Source organism: Anastrepha obliqua, chromosome 3 (genome assembly GCF_027943255.1).
Source record: "Anastrepha obliqua isolate idAnaObli1 chromosome 3, idAnaObli1_1.0, whole genome shotgun sequence".
Lineage (NCBI taxonomy): Eukaryota > Metazoa > Arthropoda > Insecta > Diptera > Tephritidae > Anastrepha > Anastrepha obliqua.
Window position 1 is genome coordinate 76676258 of NC_072894.1, and position 18049 is coordinate 76694306.

The following is an 18049-nucleotide window of genomic DNA, read 5'->3' on the forward strand; positions in this document are numbered from 1 at the left end:
TGCTTTTTTATCTAAATTTCTCTTGAGTTGAATTGTAAGTCAGCTATTTTTTTATTTGTTGTCCAAGTCTGTTTGTTGTGATATCTTGTTTCGCTACACTTAGGGTTCGTTTACACGTTTTTTAGTTTGCCCTCTGTGAATTTTATTTAATTATTTTTTGTACCAAAATTTTCTTGAATATTTTCTTGATCACGCATCCCTCCAAACCGTTTGACATTCATAAAGATGTGAGTTTGTAAGTGTTTTTGTGTGTGAGTATTGGTGAGTTGCTATTAAAGTAGTTGTGTGTTTAAGTGCCCGTTTGTACGAAATTAGTGCAATAACGCTTAAATAGAGATTTTTCATCAATATAGATTTAAATTTAAAGCTAATAACATAGAATTCTTTGCTTTGCGGTGTTGTTGTAGTGAGTTTGATACAAGGTTTTTCCAGTTAGTTTACAACATTGAATTTTATTTAATAAAAATCGTTTGAATTACTTGCATGTTCTTGCAAATCTAATATTGTCTGAATAAATAACTTCCTTACTCGCTCTTTGTGTTTTTGTATTTTTGTTTTTTTGCAGTTTTTTTCCCGCTAATAAATATTAATTTAAAATACAGGGTACTTGCTTTCGAGAATGTACTGAAAATGTGTTTGCTATAATTTTACCTATGTGCCTGTTGATTGTAATTTGCATAAAATGGTAGCTGTTTATTGAATTTTTATCTTTTTCTATATTTTAGCAATGCATGATTTTATGTCAGCAAGCGCATTTCGCGAGTGGTGAAATTTAATTATTACAAGTTTTTTTATTGGGCTGAGTTAAATATATTTTGAATGTTTTTTCTTGGTTTCTTTTTGAGTTGAGTAGGTGAAGTGAGTGTCGTACAACTATTGTTGTTGTTGCTGTTGTTGTTGTTACTGTTAGTTTGCTTGTTGCTTTATTGCATAGCAAACACTCCAGCTTGATGTATGGGACTGTCTTCTTGAAGCAGAGGAATGCCTAGAAAATTGAAAGGGTTAAAGTTTTTTTCAGGTAAAAGAGTTAAATATTTATAGCAGCTACATAGAAAAAGTTAAAAGAAAATGAGTATACATTTTTAATAAGTAAGGTTATAAGTATGGTAATAAGTATTTTTGGGAGGGGAACATTTTTCTCTAAATTTATTGATAACCTAAGGGATTCGGTAAGAGAGCTTTTTATCATACGAATAACGAACATTAATCAATTTTATTAGCGTTTCAAAGGTAGAAATTTAAAATTCTACCCTAAAGAAGATAGGTAACCAATGCTGATAGTAAACTGAGACAAATTCCATTAAGATCAAAACAAACAAAAATTGGAACTTCGCTACGATGATAAATGTAAAAAATTCTACAATATTACAAGTAAGGGAAAAAATATTTTACTTTGGGGCTAGCACATCTGCAAGTAAGAGCAGTTTTCCTTTTCTTAGGTTCAAAGCGGCACTCTTTCAACATAGTCGATTAACTTGAAAGTCTAGTTCTGCAATTACGGGTTTTGTATTTTCAACTGTAACCGTGATATTCATGGCACATTACCAGTATTGTTTTTTAATGGCCCTAAAAAAACGCAGTTGATAATATCTATAGCAATAAAAAGCCATATCTTCATAAATCTTTTGAACCAAAATTTCAATATCCTGAACAGGCTAATGAATAGCGGTCAGATGTCAGAAAAAAGATATCGTTAATGCAAACATTAAGGTATATTTCTTTTCTAATACATAGGAGAGTTGAGCAAAACTCCTAGTCTCCTTTTGTGTTATTTTAACTGAATACTATATGCCGAGATGTCATACAAAATATAACTTTTTGCATTTTTCCGTATTTTTAACTTTCTCAAATTCAATTAGACTTCTCCAAAAAAAAAAAAAAAAAAAAAAAAAAAAAAAAAGCTCAAACAATAGCATCAAAAATATTCTAAAAAGTACTATATGTATATACGAAGGTGTGTTTAAATTTTACGAGCTTATTTCTTCATTTTTCAGTGAGCTGAAAAATTCATTTAGCCCAAAAGATGGAATTAACTCGTGAAAATTTTCGTGCGATGATTTATTACAATTTTCGACGTGGATTATCGAGACAGAAGTGCATTGATCAACATACTTCGACTTTTGGCGTTGAAACACCACACTTAATTACTGTGTACAACGAGCTCCAACGTGGCCGTCGACCTTTGCAAGATGAATTTCGGGAAGGCCTTCCAAAAACGGTTGCTGTGCGAAAAGCAATCTATACTGTGCGTCAATTGATAACGCAAACTCATATCGCGAAGTAAGGGTATTCTTGGTCATTAGTGGGATCAGCATTCAATATTCCATGAACATTTGGTTGTCAAGAAAATTCGTTCTCGTTGGATACCCCATAGTTTGGTAATTTCCCAAAAATGGTCTCGTGCCGATTTGTGTAAAGAAATGTTGAAGAAATTCAACCGCGGTGGTTCAAGGAACGTCTATGGCATCGTAATAGGTGAACAATTTTCGAGTTATACATATGAGCGAGGAACAAGGCAGTAATACTGGTCATACCGCCAGTGTACCACTATATGTATATATATATATACTTAGCGCGTACACCCTTTTTAGATGTTTGGCCGAGCTCTTCCTTCAATTTGTGGTGTGCGTCTTGATGATGTTCCACAAATGGAGGGACCTACAGTTTCAAGCCGAGTCCGAACGGCAGATATTTTTTTTATGAGAAGCTTTTTCATGGCAGAAATACACTCGGAGGTTCGCCATTGCCTGCCGAGTGGCAACCGCTATTAGAAAAAACTTTTTCTTCATTTTGGTGTTTCACCGAGATTCGAACCTACATTCTCTCTGTGAATTCCGAATGGTAGTCACGCACCAACCCATTCGGCTACGGCGGCCGCCACTAGAGAAACTTAAAACTGAGTGCTACACAACCATTTGTTTGCCATAAATTGTCGAAGAATTAGGGAAAACCAACCTCCGAAGACGATTCATCAACGCAATGCGAACTCTCACTTATTGGCTCACACAAGGGAGTTTTTGAAAAAATCGAATTATTTAATTAATGAGAGAGAGAGAGAGACCTGATTTGGCACCCAATGATTTATTTGTGTTCCCAAACATCAAAAATACAATGCGAGGTCAACGTTTTTCAACTCCTGAACAGCTCGTTTTGAAAGTATCCACATATGAGTGGCAAAAGTGCTTTGAGAATTTATTCAACCGAATATGGAAATGTATTATCTTCCAAGTAGAGTATTTTGAAAAACAATAAAGCCATTTTCATTACTATTATTTGCTTTCATTGGCACAAAATATAAAAGCAAACACTCGTATTTAAGATTCCGGTCTTTTTTTAGCTGCATCAGATCTATCGATATCGAAAACTATGGTTTGACAGCTGTGAAGCTAAAACAACGCTTCCGAATTGTGAAAATTCACTTTGAAACAAATTAAGTTCGCGAAGTTCATAGAGCACTGGCGGCTCATCTTTCAAAATGAGGAAGGGACTGCCGATACGGTGAACTTTTGCTCACAAAAGTTAATCAGCTAAATATCGACGATTGGTTCCAAGAAAACAACGCAACTTGCGCTTAACTATATTCAAGCCACCATTGACGTCATACAGTCAGGTTTATTGGAAAAATAGTCGAAAATCGGACCGATAGAATGAGTCATGTAACCGTAGCCGAGGTGGACATATACCGGATATCATGTTCAATAAAATAAATGCCATGTAATTATCCACCAGGTTATAATAAACAAAAATAATTTCAACAATATTTCTGTTTCGTGTTATTATTTTCAGTTCTAAGGCTCTTAAAAATCACCCCATACATGGAATGTTTACTATATGTATTATATTTCTTCAAATACACATTTTAACCATTTTTCCACTTTTTCCAAAAATTCAGATAAATAATTCAAAAATTTAACTATGCCAGAAAAAAATGTTCTAACAGCACAATAAGCATCATATAGTATGTCTTACTTGGTGTAGTATTTTTATGCTAAATCGGAATCAGCAATCCTCTTGTAACCATTGGGACTATTTACCAGCTATGTAAATCAGCTCTTATGGGGACTGATTTTTAAAAGGGAGATTTATTTGTGTTTATTGACAGTCGGACTACAAAAAGAGCACTAGACTCTTTAAATGCTCCCATAGTGGTCCTTTATTTACTCACTGAAGCGGTTAAAGGTAGTCGGAATTTTCGAAAAACATTTATTTTTTACATTTTCTTAAAAATATTGTGTGAAAATTTGAAGTGAATCCGACAAATACTTTTCGAGTTATTCGCTCGGGGCTCCGGCGCTCCGGTAATCGATAGCGCTTTTCTCAAAACTAAGTTTTTTGAACTGGTGATGACTGTAACTTGAAACCGCTTGGAAAATTTCAATAAAATGTATACTGCTTTTGAAAAACAAAAAAACCTAGTGTCTGATGGAAGGATTTTTCTTTTTTTTTTAATTTCAATTTTTTTTTTAACAATTAATTGTAGGTTTTTTTTCTTGAAAATCTGAAAAATATTTCCTGAGGTATATGGTTACTGTTAATTTTGGAGAAAAAGCTTCGATCAGGCACAAGATTAGCTACTAATAAAACTAATTTCTTCTGTCCGATTGATTTTAAATGAATCTCCAAGGACTTGTGATGAACACCGCAAGGGACTTCTGGAGAAACGGGCTCCAGCGATAACTTTTACAATCATAAATTTGTTTTTTGTGAATTTGAGTTGTGTGAATTTGGCTATTCTGCAGCCTGACGTTATACACCATTTATAGCTTCAGTGATGAAAATCATCATCAGGAAGCAATAAAACGTTCAATGTTGTACAGTGAGTTGTGATCCAACTCTCGCGTGAGGTCGTCAAAGGGCCGTATCGTATTTGTAGATGCTATTCAATGCAGTTCAGCATTGGTCAACTAGTCTTTTTTTGATTTAAAAATACGCCAGAGAACTGTTACTATATCTGTTGCGCCACAATAAGCACCATCTATATACACCATAATTTTTTTATTGCTTCGTCGTTATAATACAATAGCATTTCTGGTTTTTTATAGAAGAAGAAGGAGTAAGTAGTTAGTCATGTCATCGAATCGCAGAAATTGGGTGCATATTTTGGCAATTTTTTCTATCGAATGTGGCGAGAATTATATTCCACTGAAAAATACCTACCAGCAAATATTATCTTTACGAACTCTTCATTGCAGTTAAAAATTTGTAAAAGAAATCTGGATGTCAAGAACTGACAAAACTGGCTTTTACAAATAGGAAATTATAATTTAAAAAAAAATGAAGGAGATTTAAAACATTGTGCTACAGTGGAAATTGTACCATATGTATAACTCTTTTAATACACCTACATATATTAGATATATCTATAATTTGGATAGCTGAATGCTCAAAACCGTTATTTAAGTCATGAACGCCTCTATAAAACTACAGGTTCTATCAAAAGAAACTACTTGTTTTAAGAACTTTAAGTACAATAAATAACTAGATTTGTACTCGTATATATATTTATCAAATACAATATTTTGAAAGTTTATAAATAACAACTTTTATGGATTTTATGAAAATAGAAAATAATAATATTAAAAAATTATGTGTATTTGGAGAAAACACCCGAACGATGACTGATTTACGGTGGTGTTAACCGTTTCGTGCTACTGATAAAATTCATCAGGTTTTTAATATCATTGATTCCTATACCAGCAGGCGTAGCAAAAGGATGAGAGCCAAGATACTTAAATCTTAGCCTTGCGGAAGCATGGCAGTTGAAGAGAAAGGGCTGAGATGATTCCACCTTATCCTGCATACAACTCACGCAAAAAGGACTCGAACTAATACCGGGTCTCTCAGCATGTATGTATACCTCGCGGTCAATTTCCTGTAAGGGCACCCACGAAATTTAAAAGCTGAGATTTTGTTAACCTCAGGATATCCCTCGAGCACCTCCGATCCACTCGTGACCTTACAAGTTTGTGTGCTTGCCAGCGTTCGCTGAGTTGACGCGAAGCCCACTTCTCCAGGAGCAAACCGCAGGTATGCAGCGGGATGTCTATCCTCTCCATTCGCGTGGTAACTATCTCCAAGGTTTTCTGTCTAGCCAGCTCATCCGCCTTGCAGTTTCCTGCAATGTCGCTATGACCCGGATGAGCCTTATTTCGGAGAATTCTAAAAAAACCCTAACTTTTTCCTCTTTTCTACAAAGCGCATGAAATTAGTAAAGTATTTGTAAACATAACTGGCATGAAGTATTTACGTTATGAACGTAATTTAATTCTAGAAAATAACTGAAATATGTATTAGAACACCTGCGAGTTGTATGGGATTTGCAAAAGTGTTTTTTTCTTGTTGCTTTAAGTCCCAAATGACTGCGGTTTTCTTACTACAGATACCCATTTTTTTTGCACATTTCATTTTTCATTCCCATGCTATCGGAAAAAACGCGAGAAGTGACAAAAATAAACAACTTTGCATTTGTGGGTGCCACTCACGATGGAGAGAATGACAAGATGGTCCGCATCGTGGTACAGCTACTTTGCTCTCAGTCAATGAAAGTGAATGAAAAATAATGAAACTTCTATAGAGAAGAACAAGAAAGACAATGCTAGACTCTCTTTACTCGAAAATTTTCTAACGACAGTTATCGAACTTTTGCGATTAATTCGAGCAATATTTTTGATTATTTTGTCTTTGCTCAAACCTGCTGACAAAACGTCTTTCTTTTTAGGTTTTACAAATTACTTATACTTCGCTAACGTCAGCTTTGACTCACTTATTACATCTTTGATTCCAGGAACTTAATTGACACACTCGTATGGCTCATAATTTTTTCTCTATGCGTCCAGTCAAACCTAATAAAAACAGGGTATTTCAAAAAATCTTGATCTGTACTTGGCCAAAGCTATAATACAAAGCGAATAAACCAACCTTCATATGTATGTAAGCAACTAATGAGATATTTCTACTGGGTGAATACTTAAAGCTTTTATATAAATCTAATAATATTTATTTGATGAATGCGCTAAGTTTTGTAACCAGGTTTACGAATATATGGAAAGTTAAAACGTAGTATTTACTAAAAGACTAAATAATGTAATTAACTCTTTACTAGGTGAAAGCTCTCAACTTTCTTACAAAGCTTACAGTATAGATTGAAAACATATATTCAGTTATATATATACATATCTACTGCACCTACACTGATGTGTGCTAGTTCTACACTAAAATATCCCATTTGAACTTATACTAAACGAGAGCTCTAAACTTTCTTAAAGAACTAACGAATATAAATTGAAAGCGTTCGCTTACTAAAATACAAGTATTACTTGGCGAAAGCTCTAAGCTTCCTAACAAAGTACAATATAATGAAAAACATACACATATTGAAAGCGTCGTATTTACTAAAATTCAAGATTAGGTTTGGCTCATTATTTGGTGAAAACTCTAAACTTTCTCCGTACTTAGATATGTACAATAGGTACCGCTTCTACGGTTACTCAAATGTAGTTATTCACAATATGCTCTGAAACCTACAGCATAAACGACGTTTACGGACAATAATAACAGCACAAATGTTCAAAAAGGTGGGTAAATATTTGAGCTTTCAGGCTTCAATCCGCGTTGATGCAGCTGAAAGTATGCTGAAAGTGTAGAATAGGTATTACAATTTACATAAATAAGCTGACAAAACAAGATAAGCTTATAATTGATGACTTCTGCTTTTTGCCATAAGAGTATTAATTAATTAAAAACTAGTTTGCATTCTTACGTGACGGATCTCATAGCGCCATTACATCGTCGCCTCCCCCTCCACCAGTATCGCCTAAATTATTTTGGGAGCCTATATTATTTTTCGCCAGTATCGTATCAGTATCCACACAACCTTTGAAACGCATTTTTGCATCGTCGCCCACATAAACGGTCTTCTGACAGAGTAGCAACACCAAACAGGACACCACGAACAACACTGATGGCACTACCGAAGCAACAACAAATTGCCGATAGGTGACTTCCAAATCGAAGCGCGCAACAACAATTTCCTTTTTCAAGGGCGAGTAGAAGCAAGGGAAGCGCGCGCGTGCATTATGATCGCTACCATCACGACCGAAATCCTTCAAGAACTCCTTGCACTCATCCATCAGCGTATTTACACAACCCTCAAGATTTATCATTAGTTTCGACTCGTTCGAAATAGTTAGATCGAAATCAGGTGGTGCAATCTCTGGTGTTGGCACCGAAACCGATATGTGCAAATGACTTAGATAGGTGAAATTGGTAAGATCGGTGAGCATATTGTGTTCGAGTGTGGAACCATTGATGCAATCCAATGCCTCCACACGATCCGAGGTATTTTTGATGAAGTAACACGAGGCCATCACTACATTGTCGGCCGACTCGTTCCACACCTCTTCTTTTGTCTCTGTATTGATAGCGTTCTGACATTGCGACAAATACACTTTGTCACCACTTAGCACTACTACATTCTTATTGCGTGTTGGTATGTCAACACAACGTCGATCGCAATTGTAGGGGGTACGAATTTTGCGACAAGTGCCACGATTGCACGAAAACAAACCGTTTATGTCCATACAATTGATTTTCCCCCGTCTACCCGAACACTTAACCGGCGAATCACTATTTTTGAAAACACACTCAAAAGCATCGGTTATATTCAAACATTGACCTTCAGTGCAATTGAATGTGCCAGTCAAATTTTTACACTCATCATTAATGCAACGCGCCTTATCCGCGCGGTCCTGATCGATGCCATAGCACGTTTTATTCGCCGAATTCGTGCAATTCTGGAAGGTGAGATTGGTGCCATTGGTACGTAGATTTACGTAGATTTGTATGCAGGCGCCAGAAGTCTTACTCAGACACCATTCGCCACACGAGCCCCACTCGCAGTTGTCCTTGTTAACGGCACGTGTGGTGGTGCACATGACGGGCGTTGGATCGATGCCGCTCTTGAAGGCGCGCGTCGACGGCATGTAAATGGCGACAGTTAGATAGACTAGCGCCACCGAACTGAGCACTAGCGTCATTTGACACACGCAAATAGTGCCACAAATGCGCTGATCCTGTGGGGGGACAATTAGGTCCTCGCTCGGTACCTTTTTCTTGCCCATTGTATTGTGGAGGCGGCGCGCAGTGTACGCTTGGCAGTTGAATTAGAAGTAGACAGGTGTGTGTATGTATGGGGGTACGAATTGTTGTAGTCTCTTGTTAATTTTTGCGCTCTGTTTATTCAGCGCAGTTTTTGCCAGCTAATATTTCATTTACTTAACGCAAACGGTAACCGCGTAGCTGTAGCTGTAGAAAATTGCTGCATGTATGCGAGAGTGTTCATGTATTAACACAGCACAATGCCAGCTGCAATGTGTTTTAGTTTTTAACGCCTTCGAGCAACTGTATTGATTGGAGCATATGGATGTTAAGGCTAAGCGCACACAAACACACATAACAAACGCGCATAGCTATTGGATACAAAATTCTGACAGAGTCTCTATACTCTATCATTCCTATACTTTTTTCTTGTTTCGGTTTTCGCTTTTTTAGAACGAATTATATAAGTGTTTTTATTTTGATATTCTCTTCACTGCATTGCGCACAATTTCACTTCGCTTAAATTCATAGTAAATTTTTGATGGTCACGAGAAATGTTCCAATATTGATTTTTCCTAGTTCTGGCAGTTGGACAGTGCAGGCGACGACGATTAACTTTCGTACTGCGGTAATTTTACTTCACATTAACTGTCATCATCCAATTTTAATTGAGCACTACAGAAATTTTATTCAGCTAAAATTTACTCTACCTGCAGGCATACATATTATTGAAATATCGCTGAAGGTTTGCTAATACTGCGCCATAGTGAGTCGCCCGCATCCAGATACACACAAACATGCACAAAAAGGCTCCTCACAATTCAATACCAGCCAACCGCTGAGCGTTAACAGCCACCGTATATCTGACTAAGCCACCAAATCTGGTTGTTTCATCCATGGGTACAGCTGCACCGAAGTAAATCCTGCTGCCACGTTACTCCAATTCTTTACTACTTGCACTTTTCATAGCTCGCCACATAATTTTCCTTTTATCGATTTAGCATACAAAACAATTTGTATTGCAAGTTTTATGCGTTAATGAAAAATGTAGCTTATTTTATCAATACAAAAGTCTTTTCCTTTTTCTAAAATCTTTCCGGATTTTCTTGCTCAGTTTCTTTCTTTGCACCGTTCCGACCACGGGCAATATGAGTATGTTGTGTGTATTGCAAAAGGTCCGTCCAACTGGCAATCAAAGTAGTGTGCCTATCTCTATTCAAAATTAACACAACCGTCGTAACACTGAGATTTTGGAGCATGTATGGTAGCTCGTATGCCACACACATGCACACAAACATACATACACATTGATAGAGAATAGCACACAAGTAGGAGCGAATTGTGTGGTGAGAGAGTGCTACAAAAGCTTTAGCAAGAAGGAGACTTTACGAAGCATGCGCGCATTTCATTCCGCAATGAATAATAAAAATCGATAGTAGGCGTTTTTTTTCTACCCATTTCACATCAGCGTTGCTGTCCTGGCATTTTGGCGCTTGTCATGCTGTTTCGCAACTTTTTTCTGGCAGCTGGCCTACCTCTCTCATTTGGCTTCCAATTTATATTCATTCCATTCAGTTTTCAGCCAGCTTGGTGCTTATTTCGCTTACTTTTGATTTTTTGGCCACTTTCGCTCCCGGCTTTGCATGACATTTGACAATATAGTCGTTTGGCACTTTGGTAGTTTGGCAATTTTGCCAATTTTACTGCTTGCGTGCTCCATTTTTGCTTTTTATGTTCTTTTTCCCTAGCTATGTATGGCATGCTGGGATGTGTTTTATTGGGTCGATTGCATATACAAATTTATCCGTGAACTTTCTGTTTTATACTTACTTGTATTCTTGAATCTGTAATGCTTGTAGTTAAGGAAATATTGAACTCAGCAATCTGGCTATGGCACTATTTAAGCACTTTGCTTTCAATTCAGGAGTCTCACCTAATCCAAAGACTGCCGCAACTGATTGTACTAGTATATGCCATGTGGTGAGTCTGAAGCTAATGAGACAATTTCAAGTTGTAATAAAAATAAAATTAAACACGACAGAACGAAATGCTTTGGTTGGTAGTCCCCACCTTCCATGAAAAAGCGGCTATTTAAACATTGCTGCCATTTAATGGCGACATAATATTTTCTGTCCCGCCATTGTATAGAAAAGTCAATGAGTGAGAGATTTCCAAATTTGTAAAAGCAATATGCGCCCCACAATATTTTAATTATTGTAACTTTTTATATATTTTCCTAGCCCTACGGGTACAAAGTCGGCATAGTCGGGAATCTATCGAAGTTTACTTCGAAATTTCAATAACGGTGTCTCACCGGTGTCTCACCTAAGTAGTAAGAAAAATTACCGTTATGGCACAGCACGAAAATGTTCGACAAGATTGAGTGTTTGGTGTGGTTATTGGCATGGTGGCAAAACTACACTTTACCATCAGCAGTCCTCCTTGCTGCCGGTGAAGGAGTCCAGTAAGATGATCAGGAAGCAAATTCTGCTGGGATGCTACAGCAGGAATCATCCCTTCAGGTACTTGCTAAAAACTGAGTTACTTCCCACGTGATTCAGGAGATATCTCTTCGACTACAATGATGAGATCCAGGACCAGATATGACTGCAACTACTGGACCGGACAGTATACAGAAAGACATTAAACGAAATTCATCTGAAGCCTCTTAACCCCTTCCTATACTACGGACCCCCGAATAGCGTCATCGAAGCCCAACCACCACCCATCGTAGGCGAACAGTTTCAGCTGTCTCGTGAGAGCCACCTATCTTTGGCTTAATTACGTTCGGGATATTATTGCAGGTTAAACTTCTACTTACCCAGAACCGATCCCGACATATATATGTATATCTGGCATGTGAAGGTACCCCGCGCGACACTAACGACCTATTCGACCTACGACCTTCCTGGACCTACCCTTAGATGAGCTAGGCGATGGTGACCGGTGACAATACCGCACTGGCAGGGCTTAGTGAACTGATACAACAAAAACAACCGTCAATGATCTTCAGTATTGACCGTTGGAGGTCGGGAAATTGCTGTAGACGGATCTTGAAAACATCGACATCTGAGCTAACATTCCAGCAAAACCGCGCTACATACCGTAAACGACCGCTGCGATCATGGGACTTGGCGCCTATCGATTATTTATTCTTAGTCTATTCTAATAAGTTCTATTCTAAACAGCTTTGGACAAGCTCGAGGCTAACATTCAACTGTTTTTGTTTTATTTGAATTTCATTTCCTTCGTTGTACTATATTTGGCCACCCTATATGTAAACAAAATTTCTTTTCCTTTGGCATTGTCTTACTTGATTCGAGAAGCTTCAACAGTTTTTTCGTCAATTTCTTAAACTTAAACGAACATTGCAATTAGCTTATGTGAAATTAATAAATTTTTTACTCTTAAAATATTAACCCAATCCAGGGTATCAATTGTCTACTTGTCTGATATACTTAAGGGGTTCCTGTGCAGAACTCAACCAAGAGCATAATAGATGCTTGTCTACTGTCCGTCTTCCTCATTTCGCGTTTTGGTTCTAATAAAATGGCGCCAAGTGTCATATAACAGGCGATACAATCCATTTATTGCAATGAATATTCAATCGCCGTATAATTTCAGATTGTCCTTCATTTGAGCCTTGTCCGAAGATATTTCTTAGTAATAATAACATAAAGATAACTTTCCAGTATAGTCCAAAGAAGTCAAGTAACTAAGACCTTTAGCATCACATTTGGGTATTGCATTTCTTTTCTAAATTGTGCACCTCTAAAAATCCCACTTTGGTTACATATATTGGATATTTTCTATCACATTTATTTTCAGTTCAGTAAGACTATGACCAATATTTTACGTTCTAATAAATAAAATGTAAAAATATAAAAATTCTGCCTACTAAAAATCAATTATTTTTTAATATCTTTACATTAATTATTAAATAAAATTTACATCGAAATAAAAAATGATGAGTGGGATATTGTAGATTCTCTTCTTTTACCTCTTTTAAAATGATATGTGCATTGCAATACTAATTTCGCTTGAGTAGCACCAAAGCCTTTTAACACCCTTTAAGGGCACATACGCCTTTCTCTTGAGAATGTTCGAAAAAACTTTACGAAATTTCACCCACATGTGCGTGTGTTAAATTTTATCCAAATTGGAAATGTATTTTCAGAAGAATCGAAAATCGTTAATTGATTCTCAAGTCTTTTACTAATCTCACATACACCGATGCAATTTTCTTCTGTTAAAGGTAAAATGTTATTCTTTAGACTTCTTTCTTTTTCTCCTCTTGCTACACTCACGCTTACAGATATTCCTTTTTTTATATTTATTAAATATGAAGTGTGTGGCATTTTTTTATTTATTTTTGAAATAATATAGGTTTGTGTCTTTCTACCACCTACATGGAAAGGTTTCGTGTTCTTCGGCCATCAAAACAGGAGCTGGAACATCGTCATGCGTCACCACATTTGTTATCTTTGGTCGAAAAAAATTTCGTCCAAAAGATCAACCATCATATTTTAGGTAAGCAGCGTCTGCTGCAACACCAACATGCAAATAACAAACGAGCTATCTGAAGAGGTTTAGCGCGCTAGACAGAGCTAGCTTACTGGGCCGGCAGCTCTTGGTAGCGCACGCTAACGTTAAAAGCAACTGCAGCAAAAATGTGCGTTGCGTATACGCAGTGTAGATTTTATTATTTGAGCTAACGCAGCCGATTTTTTAACTCACTTATTTTGAATAGCAAGAACCAGCTTTAAATTTTAAAGTTGTAACAAGTTATGGTTCAGTTTTAAAATTTTTCAAAAATAGCTCAAAGTTTTAGTTTTAGGGGTTTTAATCCTTATATTTCAAAAACACAAGATACCCTACAAAATTGATTATCTTTTTCACACAAAGAAAGATAAATTTGCCTGTGAAATTACTAATTATTACATTACAATTTTGTTTTCATTTTTTAGTCTCGAATTTGACCCAAAGTACTCACACTCACATTTCTAAGGCGCTTATTTTTCGAATAGGTTTCTGTGTGCCTACCGCTCGATCGGCCCCGAGCGGCATGAAATCGGCCCCGAGTGGCATGAAAAAGATTCTCATAAGAAAATCTGCTGACCGCTAACTCGATGTTGGGCAAGTTGGGCAACTGCAAGACGCATGCTACTGATTGCAGTAAACACTTTGCATCTAATGAAGGATGTACGCGCCAATTGTATATATAGTACATATGTATACATGTTTGTATATATGTGTAAATATATGTATATATGTATTACAATTCAAGCGACCTGATTCATTGATTGTTGTTGTTGTAGCTGCATAAGTATTTCCCATATATAAAAGGGGAATGTTGCTTGAGTGACAGTCCTTGGCCGGATATAAATCCGGGTCGTTCCGGTAACGTAGAACCGACTGTCGGGAGAACGACTCGATTCATTGGTCAAAGTTTCTGGTACACAGAAACCAGTGTCCTCGCTGCTCTGAGTTATATATTTTTTTCAAAATTTTATTTATTTTTATATCTTCATATTTATCTTATGTTTTTATAGCTTTATATACTAGATACACTTTTACTGCATTTTTTTGCTTTCACATTTATTGAACAAAAATGCATGACTTTTTACTTCATTCCATTGACAGAAAGCACTAACCTGCTTTGTAACCTGCCGTTTTCCCTCCAACCGCACCTAAAATTCCTTCCTTCTTTCTCTGTTTACAAATCGTTTTTCAGATGCAGTGTGCTATTGGATCTTTTATAGTACTTATGTTCAGGTGCATGTGATTTGTTTCGTCTATACTTTACTTTTTTTACTTATGGCCTCCTTTCGACGCTTAAGTTGTTATTATGAAATCACTTTTGGCACACACTTCTCACCCATTTATGGTGCAAAGCAACTTTCACTTCTATCAACACATTACCTCCATCTTGCACCGCAGTGTGATAAATTATTTTTCTTGTTGAAATATACACCTTTCAATCATGAAATATCAATAATAGTGAAATATTTAATACCACAGTACAAATGAACAATGGAATTTTTACGTTAAAGAGCGAACAGCATGATTTGTGCGCAACGAGCAGACTGACACTTGTTTTCTACCACTTTTGAGATGTCCTTTTTCCATATGTGTTGACTAAAATGAAATGCGTTCCACATTGTGCTGTCACTTGGTTTTATGTATTTCATGTTGAGGTCTCACTACTTGGAAAAATACAATAGTAAGCAGTGAGAAGTAAAGTTAACAGAAATTGAAGAGAGCGCGAGAAAATGAAAGAAAGAATATAAATAGCGAGAGTAAGTTTTTTAATTGAGTAATTACTTATTATTGTGAAATATTTTTGTAAAAATAGAAGTCGTGAGAGCGCGCATACGAGTATAGGCTCACAATTCACGCCGCTTGCCTCTTGTACAATTTTACGTCATCGACCAGATTTTTTTCGAATATTCTTCACTTACTGTTTTTTCATATCTTGTTTAACCAATCAATGAGTCATATGAAGTAGATTGAAGTTTCGGGCTATACGCATGTAGGTGCATGTAAAATTGTTTGTGGGGATTTGTTGTGCGCGCGAATGTTTAGGTCAGAGGAAGCTGGCACAATATTAATTAAGTAAATCGCGAAGGATAAACATTTTTCTTCATTTCATGACTTAAACTCACTTTTAAGAATTAAGTAAAAGAACAATGTTATTATGAATTTAGTCATTTATAGTATTTCATTTCGGTTTTACGTTTATCTAGTTTGTTAGTACTTCAACGAGTTTGAGAGTTTCTCCACCTATATTTCGAATTTGTAAAATAGTGGCTATTTTTAAAACAAGTTACAATTGCCCAAATTAGTCATTAAAGCCCCGATGATGCGAATAGCAATTTTCGCCACGCTTATGCCTTATGCTGAAGGAAAAATATTGAAAGGATATTAAAAACAAATTGTTTTCTCAAGAGTTATAGATAGTTATATTTTTGAAAAAAATGCATTATATATTTTAAGATGTTTAGTGGTTTAGTGTTTGGAAACTCGCAATCAAAAACTTTTTCATGATTTCAAACTAACTTTGTAGTTACTATTGTTGTAGCAGCAAAAACATTCCCCATACAGAGTTGTTACTCCTTGTCCTTGGCCGGATATAACTTAAGCTTGACGCTTATAAACTTATTTAGATTTTCAACGTCGGCTTTAAGTCTTGTGAAGTGCAGAATGTACTGGTAATACCATATCCTATTTCTTACTTGTAATCAGAGGTGTACTCAAAGCTCTATTCTTCGCCCTCTTTTGTTTGTCTTTAAATTAAATAATAAAAAATCGACACAATAAAATATTGCATCGCACATGCAATATAAATTTGTAGTAGACAATATCTTCGAAAAGGCACTTCTTCAAACTCCGTAAACAACACATCAATAACAACATTAATTTTTTATCCAGAAAGCAAATTACAAACTATTAATTATCTCAACAACCACTGGTTTCACTCATTTTTTGCAGAAAAATTTATTTTTAGTAATAAAATAATCGTGAACTTTTTTTTCGTCAGATAATTACTGCCATCGCTGGCATGGGGGATTTGAGTAAATAAGGGCATAAGCTACGTACATTGTTTTCCAATCTTCAATTTGGCTTTAAGCATATTTGGACTAGGTTGCATGTGATGACGTACCTCGTTTTAGAAAAAAGCTTATAACTGAACTTTGTGCCTAGAAAGAGGTTTTCCGAAAACCTAGCTCTCTTTGCAATATAACGAAATATCACCAATAAGTGCTGAGTGTTACTCAGAGAGTTACCTCCGTTTGTGCTTGGCTGTCTTCTTTGTGTGAAAGGAAAATTTCCACACCCACTGATTGTGAATAGCCATGAGAATACTATGCGTAAATGAAAGAGAAGAGAAAAACATGCCAACTGCAATGAATGAAAATGGAATTTTTGACAGTTAAAAAGCTTATGAGAGTATACGTAAAGAGGCAATATAAAAGTAAATAAACATGTTTGAATGAAAATGAAATTTTTAATAAGTGTTGAAAAAGAGCTTGAATTGTTTGGGAGTAAGAATAAAGCGATTGTGTGTGAAAGGAATGTCATAAACTGCAAATATTTTTTTTGACAGTGAGCGTGCTGCTCTAATAATCAGTTTCTTTAGTGTGAGAGAAGAGAAACGATGAAAATACAGAATTTATCTGATTTGCTGGTGATGCACAAAGTGAAAATAAATAAAGCGAGAGAAATAAATAGCGCTAAAATGATATAAATAAATGGTAAGTAATGAAAATAAATATCATATAAAGAAATAACTAACTATTTTCGACGAATGAACAAACACTTAATAAACGTTCTATTGCTATTCGTAGCAGCTCAAAGTCGAATGTAATTATAAAGAAATTCATTGTTTGGGACTGTCACTTGTGAAATGAATTATAATTTAATTTTTGGTAGATAAAATACAACAGATAAGAGTGACGATTATTCCTTTGCGCTTCAGATAATCTAAACATTGACCTCTATCAGGCATTATATATAATTTAGAAAACATACTCAAAAGCTTTCAACCGCTACTTCCCGTTCCAAACACAATTACTGAACAGAGTCATGTGATACCTTTCAAGAGACTTCATATTTATTTAAACGGAGATGTTTACTTAGCGCTAAAGCCTTTCAATCAGTGCTCTCTTTCAACGCTAGTTTTAAGTTTTCTGCGCTCTACTACTCAATTCTTGTTCTCTCTCTTTTTCTTTCTCTCTCTCTGTCTCTTCAAATACTTTCGCCTGGGCTGTTACTGTGCTTATGAAGTATTTTAGCTGCTTAATTCTAGTCGTGCGTTAGTCCTTTCAGTGAATAGTTTAACACGCTAGCCATTTGTACGTATCCGTTTATTCGTACGCCCGCAGTGGTCCACTGAAATGGCCACCGACCATCGTAGAGTAGTGTGTGGCAAACTGTTTTGCACTTGAGCACT

At 36.0% G+C, this 18049-nt stretch overlaps 2 protein-coding genes across 3 annotated transcripts in view; one reads left to right on the plus strand and one right to left on the minus strand.

Annotated features, from left to right (window-relative positions):
- LOC129240310 (cilia- and flagella-associated protein 298) overlaps positions 1 to 18049 on the plus strand; it is a 99941-nt gene that overhangs the window by 73205 nt on the left and 8687 nt on the right. The gene's annotated exons all lie outside the window — the stretch shown is intronic.
- LOC129240308 (uncharacterized) lies at positions 899 to 9825 on the minus strand. 2 transcript variants are annotated; one of them, XM_054876027.1, is made up of 2 exons: positions 7760 to 9825; positions 899 to 985 (listed from the first exon to the last, which is right to left on the minus strand). In XM_054876027.1, the coding sequence occupies exon 1, from the start codon at positions 9117 to 9119 to the stop codon at positions 7770 to 7772; it is 1350 nt and encodes a 449-aa protein (XP_054732002.1). In that variant the 5' UTR covers positions 9120 to 9825; the 3' UTR covers positions 899 to 985; positions 7760 to 7769. The 2 variants fall into 2 exon arrangements, with proteins under 2 accessions (XP_054732002.1, XP_054732001.1); XM_054876026.1 differs by lacking the exon at positions 899 to 985 and adding an exon at positions 7542 to 7631.